General features: G+C 35.3%; 1 protein-coding gene across 1 annotated transcript in view; it reads left to right on the forward strand.

Annotated features, from left to right (window-relative positions):
- The window catches only part of LOC107696731 (kinesin light chain 2-like), a gene marked incomplete at its 5' end in the record, with an annotated part of 17,700 nt that extends 10,617 nt beyond the window's left edge, over window positions 1-7,083 (forward strand). The window contains 9 exons of the mRNA XM_016497212.1: window positions 228-401; window positions 2,032-2,131; window positions 2,763-2,812; window positions 3,375-3,442; window positions 3,527-3,635; window positions 3,836-3,985; window positions 4,455-4,579; window positions 4,661-4,718; window positions 5,460-7,083. Coding sequence (XP_016352698.1) covers window positions 228-401; window positions 2,032-2,131; window positions 2,763-2,812; window positions 3,375-3,442; window positions 3,527-3,635; window positions 3,836-3,985; window positions 4,455-4,579; window positions 4,661-4,718; window positions 5,460-5,543 — 918 coding nt within the window. The remainder of the gene's footprint in view (window positions 1-227; window positions 402-2,031; window positions 2,132-2,762; window positions 2,813-3,374; window positions 3,443-3,526; window positions 3,636-3,835; window positions 3,986-4,454; window positions 4,580-4,660; window positions 4,719-5,459) is intronic.
- Window positions 7,084-8,098: the final 1,015 nt, after the last annotated feature.

Raw genomic sequence — 8,098 nt, forward strand, 5'->3', positions numbered from 1 at the left:
TGGACAACTTTAAAGGCGATTTTCTCAATATTTAGATTTTTTTTGCACCCTCAGATTCCAGATTTCCAAATATTTGTATCTCGGCCAAATATTGTCCTATCCTAACAAACCATACATCACTGGAAAGCTTATTTATTCAGCTTCCAGATGATGTATACATCTCAATTAAAAAAAAATGGACCCTTATGACTGGTTTTGAGGACACATATGTGCATGTGTGTTTGCAGGTTCTGGGTAAATTCCACCCTGACGTGGCGAAGCAGCTCAATAATCTGGCCCTGTTGTGTCAGAATCAGGGCAAATATGAGGAAGTGGAGTATTATTACCACAGGGCGCTCGAGATCTACGAGAACAAACTGGGCTCCGACGACCCCAATGTGGCCAAGACCAAAAACAACCTGGTGAGGCCAGACCCACTCAACTACAACTCATACAGAAGTGTTTTTAAACTCTTTCTGTGCCGGAAATCTTTACCTAATTTGCTGTTTCTGGTCGAAAATGACCAGCCTTTTCAAATTTGCTCGTAAATCTGTTTTTATGCTATAGTATCACCAAATCTTGGATTCAATCTAGTTTTCTAGATGGCTCACACACCTCAGTTTATGAGTGAAAAAAAAACATTATTTGTGAATAATTTTGGCAGTATTCACTCAAAATATTTGGTGCATTAATTCAAAAATACAAAACCTGTGCTAACTGAAAGAAAACAAGTCGAAAAAAGATTGAATCCAATATTTGAACCCAATATGCAAGCAATTTTTTGTAGGCCAGTCATTTTTGACCAGGAACACCACAAGTGTTACGAAGTGTGGAAAGAAAAAAATCCTAAAAAGTACATCAAGTTTTGGGTGGTGGTTATACCCTGTGTGAGCGAAGTCAGCAGGTTATACTCCAGAGCAATAACATTAACATTAACAAAACAAATCCTCTCAACATGAGGGTTAAAGGGGTGATGAATTACATTTATTATTATTATTATTTTATAATGTTTCCTGAGGTGCACTTATAATGCTAGTAGGATTTTTACATAAATTTTTTTTATAATTTAGAAATGACAAATGACAGAAAAATGACATTTTCTATCCTGATTTTAGACTTTTATTTTTTTTTGTTTATATTAATGTAAATACATTTGTGTGTGTGTGTGTGTGTATATACATACACATACATATAAAATGTATATTTAGTAAGTATTATTTATATTGTCTATATGTACTTATATTAATAATTAAGCAGTATGGCACAACAGTTCAATAAACAAGCAATAAATATATCTTATTTTGAAAATGTAAAATACATCTTATTATTATATCTTATCTCAATTTCCTCTTACTTGTATATTTTTATATTTTAATTTTTTTTTTAATTTAATCTGAAATGGTCATATTTTTACCCATTGTTTTTTTAATATTTATTTTGTTATAATTCACGAATAATATGCGTGGCATTTTCCGCCCTTATTTTAGCCCAACTGCTTAAAGGGGTGTGTCTCTCTGAAGATTTAATGTGAACACCCACTGCTGTGATTGGCTAACATCTTCGCATATGAAATAAGTATTACATGTGGACCTGGCATGATTAGCTAATCATGAAATGTGTTGATTCATTGTTTTTAGATCTAATCGCATTGCGCCAAAGGTTGCAGCGCTGAGTATTGTATCACAGTCATGTCTTTTGAGCACATGAATACAATTATCCTGCCATTACAACGTGATTTTGTATTCTCACAAATGCTTCAATCCAAACGAACACAGAGCAAACAGCATGCAAAAAAGAGAATCACTGAGTTTTTTGAGAGCAAATAAACAGAATTAAACTTTCTAAATCAAATTTGCTTCTAATATATCACGTCCTGAATGTCTCCTGCTCTCGTGTTTATCTGTGAAGTAAATATTGAAGGTCAGTAAAGATCAAGATCTGGAGAAAGTGCAGACGCAGTGACCAAGAACAAGCCCTCTGGCTTTGGATCTGAAAAGTCGCGAGCATTGTTCTGTCTGAAGCTCGTTGATCGTGATTGTGTTTCCTCCACAGGCCACGTGTTACCTGAAACAGGGCAAGTTCAAAGACGCAGAGACGCTTTACAAGGAGATCCTGACCCGCGCGCATGAGAAAGAGTTCGGATCTGTCAACAGTATGTATTTAGCATCACACAAACCATATATTCATATATGCATGTTCAATTTGTGTGACTTGCATGAACATTTGTTTAATGTAAATCATGTGTTTTTCTAAGAATGGACACATTTTTAATTGTAATTCATGATCGGTTTTTGTCAGGACGACGTGGTGAGATGTTTGATCTTTCAGAGGTTTTGTCTCTAATCCGTCTATTGTGACATCACAGCCTTTTAAGCCAATCAGACGCTTGCAGGATTACGCTCAAACATCCGCCTGCTCTTCCTGAAAGCTTCAACAAGCTAGTTATGGTTAAAAGAAGACTAGCCACTAGTCTGCTATCTGATGCCATGCAGGGAAAGTTGTTAGAAAAAAAGTAACAATATTGAATTAATCACAACAAAATGCCTTTTATGGCACAACAGTTCAATAAACAAGCAATAAATATATCTTATTTTGAAAATGTAAAATACATCTTATTATTATATCTTATCTCAATTTCCTCTTACTTGTATATTTTTATATTTTAATTTTTTTTTTATTTAATCTGAAATGGTCATATTTTTACCCATTGTTTTTTTAATATTTATTTTGTTATAATTCTTAAAAAAATAAAAAAAAAAGAAAATTATTTTTTTACTCCTCAGATGATAACAAACCAATCTGGATGCATGCGGAGGAAAGAGAAGAAAGCAAGGTATTATAGGCTTTAAATTATATATTTACGTGAATTTATTTAAATGTAAATATTTGTATGAATGTATTTAAATGTAAAAACGTGTGTGTGTGTATATATATATATATAAACATTTTTTTAATTTCAGAAAGTTGTACTTTTAGCACGGATGCATTAAATTGATCTTTGCTTTGATAACAGGAATAAATTACATTTTACAACATATTCAAATAGAAAACAGTTCTTTTACATTTAGTTTTTACTGTATTTTTGAGCAAATAAATGCAGCCTTGGTGAGCAAAAAATACTATTTTCAAGCACATTAAAAAAATCATGTATTAAATATGATGTATATATTAATACACATATCTATATTGATTATATTTAAGCTATATGACATTTCTGGTTTACAACAATAAACAAGTACTAAACAGAAAAATATATTAAATTGTATTCTTCAATACAACAATTCAGCCTGATTCTCTTATATTATTATTATCATTTTTAATGCTCTCATTTCATTATATTTGAATCTGTGTGTTCCGTATGAAATGATTTGAGTTTGTCTGATGCTTATTTCCAGGGTAAGAGGAAGGACTCGGGTCCGTACGGTGAATACGGCAGCTGGTACAAAGCCTGCAAAGTGGACAGGTGAGTCCCTCAGAGGATTATGGGTATCAGAGTGTGGAGGACTCAGTGTTTTGGAGTGATTTTCTGGACGTTTCTCTCGAGCAGCCCCACTGTTAACACCACGCTGAAGAGTCTGGGTGCGCTGTACCGCCGGCAGGGCAAACTGGAGGCCGCCGAGACTTTGGAGGAGTGTACGACGAAAACCCGTAAACAGGTACTGATTTCCCACCTGATGCTCGACCTACAAAACCTGAGGTTGACGTCCTGTGCAGATGACTCCTACAGGAAGAGAACGCTGTTAAGAAAACCTCACTGACTTCTCTATTCTACTTGTTGTACCTTTCATTCATTATTTGGATTGACTGGCAACTCTAGAAATAACACCGTGACGTGAAAGCTCTTTGTGTCTGTCAGGGCATCGATGCCATTAATCAGAGTAAGGTGGTGGAGCTGCTGAAGGACGGAGGTTGTGCTGGAGGAGACAAACGTCAGAGTCGGGATGGAGTAAACGGCCCCGGAGGCCCCCGAGGAGACTGTGATGGAGACGAAGCCGAGTGGAACGGGGTCAGTGCAGCCCGCGGAGCCATTGGTTTTTTGTTCCAATCTTTTATGCAAATAGTGTGTAATGTTTTTGAAATAATTCTATAAAGCTCACCAAGGCTCCATTTATTTAATTAAAAATACAGAAAAATTGTGAAATATTATTACAATTCAAAAGAGCTGTTTTCTATGTGAATATATTTTAGAATGTAATTTATTTCTGTGATGCAAAGCTGGATTTCCAGCATCATTACTCCAGTCTTCAGTGTCACATGATCTTCAGAAATCATTCTAATATGCTGATTTGCTGCTCAAGAAACATTTCTGATTATGATCAATGTTGAAAAGCTGTGATACTCTACCATTCCAAAGTTCCAGAAGAGACTTCAAAAACATCATATAAAAAAAAAAAAATCTAATTTATTCATAATTTTGGACTGGTATTGTGCGTTTAAATATACATCTTGAAGTTGATCATATATTGTGGGCGCAGGATGGTAATGGCGGCCTGCGCAGGAGCGGCTCGTTCGGGAAGATTCGTGAAGCGCTGCGGCGCAGCAGTGAGATGCTGGTGAAGAAGCTGCAGGGCAGCGGCCCTCAGGAGCCACGCAACCCCGGGTGAGACTCGAGCACTTCTCCAAAGAACAAATCAAGCATTAGACATGATGCTCTAACTGCTGATGTTGTTTGGTTCAAAAGGATGAAGAGGGCGAGCTCCTTAAATTTCCTCAACAAGAGCGCAGAAGAAACCTCACAGGTGTGTATAATAATATGTGACTCTGGACCACAAAACCAGTCATAAGGGTCAATTTTTGGAATCTGAGGGTGCAAAAAAATCTAAATACTGAGAAAATCGTCTTTAAAGTTGTCTAAATGAAGTTCTTAGCAATGCATATTACTAATCAAAAATTAAGTTTTAATATATTTACGGTAGGAAATGTACAAAATATCTTCATGGAACATGATCTTTATTTAATATCCTAATGATTTTTGGCATAAAAGAAAAATGGATCGTTTTGACCCATACAATGTTTTTTTGGCTATTGCTACAAATATACCCCAGCGACGTAAGACTGGTTTTGTGCTCCAGGGTCACATGTACTGTTTCTTGGGCAGCCAATCAGCATATTAGAATGATTTCTGAAGATCATGTGACACTGAAGACTGGCGTAATGATGCTGAAAATTCAGCTTTGCATCACAGGAATAAATTACATTTTTAAATATATTCACATAGAAAACAGCTATTTTGAATTGTAATAATATTTCACAATTTTACTGTTTTTACTGTATTTTTGATCAAATAAATTTACTTTAAAACAATGCGATTTAGAATGACATGCACAAATGAATTTTTCACAGTAAGATTAAGAACATTAAGCATTAAGATGTTATGCTTTTAAATCTTGTTTGCAGTAAACTTTAATGCGGTGTTTAAAATTGTGTATTTCCACAGTATTGCTGCATGATAAAACTTTTGTGTGTTTGTGTGTCTTCAGGAGTCTAACAGCGGTCTGTCAGAATCCAGAGGACTGAGCGCTAGTAATGTGGACCTGACCAGACGCAGCTCTCTGATCAGTTAGAAATGACGTCTGGACGTGAAAAGGAACCAAACGGAGAGGATGTTTGCTACCTACTTGAATCGAAAATATCATCAAATGATCCTCATTCCAAACGTTTCCCTAAGAAAAAATCTTAAAAGCAAAAACATGTCTTTTAGTTTCACATCGCTTGCAAAATCTGGCCTTCGTCTCTCTGCTTCGCCATTAGCGAGATCAAACGCAATGTAGCACGCTATCACCTACTAGACCACAGACATCCAGTGGTGAAACGGCATCATCGCATGGCGTCAAAACCGCGTAGTTTAACATACAACGATCAAGTCATCAAAGCATACGTTTGCCATTTAGAAAACATAAAGTTCATATATAGTAGATGCTAACAACTTCCACAAAACGACCTCGCTAAGTTGAAACGGTGCGAAAAACTCCTGCGAATGCACTTACGAAAACTATGAACATTAGAGGAGGAGTTGATATTCTAGAGCACTGACTGGTACAACCTCACGTTTGCCATCTGAGTTTGATGTATATAATGATTTAAATTATTTAAGGTCTTTTCGTTTCGCAAAATTAGCGCACAAGTATTTAGTTTACGCTGTAGCTGGATGTCTGTCCTGGAGCGACTGGAAATCGCTGCAATGAAGGATTTCTCCTTTACGATTTAAAGCTGATATAAAGCTCTTATTTATTAGCCAATCTAGATTCAGAATTCAAACGCTCAGTCATTTTATCTGATTGCAAGTCAAACTCCGAAAAAAATCGGATGAGTCGGTGGAAAACGCCAAACCTTGTATAACTGGAATTTTCCATCAGTTTAAAATGTGACGTGTTTTTCATTTTATATGATTTTCCAGCCACTAGAATATAAGGATGTGGCTAAAACGGACAAATCCTCTCATTTTTGTTTTATCTTTTCATGTTAATAAATTGCGAATCCTAACAGGAACAACAAATGTCTTAGTGTACTTGTATGTAAACATTTGCACCTTCATGTGATTTTTTTGCATTGATTAAGGATGTGTGTGTTTGATTTTTGGTTTATTTGAATGATTTTTCTTGTGTTCATCGGAGGCGAGTGATCTCTGAATGTGCAGACGACACTAGCTTTAGGAACCAGCCATACAAATGGGCGAATCTCTTAAATAAATTAGTCATATTTCACCTCAAATCATATGCAATCACATTTTCCATAAAGACATTTTTTGTTGTTGTTGTTGTTTGTATTGTAACATTACTTTCATTAGTTAAGCACATTTTCCCTTCAATTTCTAATTACAAAAACAAAAAATATTTACAGTGTATATGTATGTATACGTGTACATATATGCCCCTCTCTATAGCCATAAATTAAAAACCCCAAAATAAGGAATACAACAAATACTATTACAATTAATAATTCATCATTGAAATGTAATTTATTTGACATTGTGCAGTAATTTTGTAAGTTAACAGTATTACATTATTGAGAATTTAGGGGATTAAATGTGCTTAGTTGTAATTAATGTCACAATACTAAACGTTTTATTGGTCTTATGCTCAATTTACCTTAAAATATTCTTAAATCTATATATACGTGTACATATATGCCCCTCTCTCTATAGCTATAAATTAAAAACCCCAAAATAAGGAATACAACAAATACTATTACAATTAATAATTCATCATTGAAATGTAATTTATTTGACATTGTGCAGTAATTTTGTAAGTTAACAGTATTACATTATTGAGAATTTAGGGGATTAAATGTGCTTAGTTGTAATTAATGTCACAATACTAAACGTTTTATTGGTCTTATGCTCAATTTACCTTAAAATATTCTTAAATCTATATATTTCTCCAATTTTGTAATTGTTTACTTTGCGGTGAAATATGACAATTGACATGGTTTGTGAGATTTTCTCAAAACAGAATGTATTGCTAAAAGTTAGATGCTAATGATTACGTTTCGATGAGCTGACCAAAAATAAGGGTTCTAGAAAGTGCTCGAGTGATGAGAGAAGAAAAAGTCCGGAATCGGAGCGATAGATACGAATGATTGTAAAATACAGAATTTTTTATTCACTCACGACCACACACACTTGTATCCTCCTCATGCTAGCACAGACAGGTGTGTAGTTTGTAATAATGCCGTGTTTACACCACTTATGAATGTGACCCACCTTTGGCTGTCGTTTGTCATGTTTTCTGATGCCTTCCTCTAGATTGTGCTGCCCTTCTGCACTGATCTCAGAACAGCGCCCCCTGTCCCGCTCAGAAAGCGTAGCATTGTTAGAAGCAGCCCGTCATCCGCAGATCAGCTGTGAGGGAACACGTCTGGCAGCAGCTCTGCAGAATGTAGTCCTTCCTCAGAGATGCATTTCACTTGTGAACGGGGCCAACCTCCTGTATGTTTTAATAAAAGGTTCAAAATAAACTCTGCTTTTCAAACCAAATTAATGTTTGTTTGTGTCATTAATATAAGGGCTTGATAACCATACAACATCTATCTACACCGAACAAAAGTTTGCCCCCATTTTTCATGAGCTGAACTCAAAGATCTAAGACTTTTTCTATGTACACAAAAGGCCTATTTCTCA

The sequence above is a fragment of the Sinocyclocheilus anshuiensis genome, unplaced genomic scaffold (genome assembly GCF_001515605.1).
Source record: "Sinocyclocheilus anshuiensis isolate Anshui unplaced genomic scaffold, SAMN03320099.WGS_v1.1 scaffold1091, whole genome shotgun sequence".
NCBI classification, from domain to species: domain Eukaryota; kingdom Metazoa; phylum Chordata; class Actinopteri; order Cypriniformes; family Cyprinidae; genus Sinocyclocheilus; species Sinocyclocheilus anshuiensis.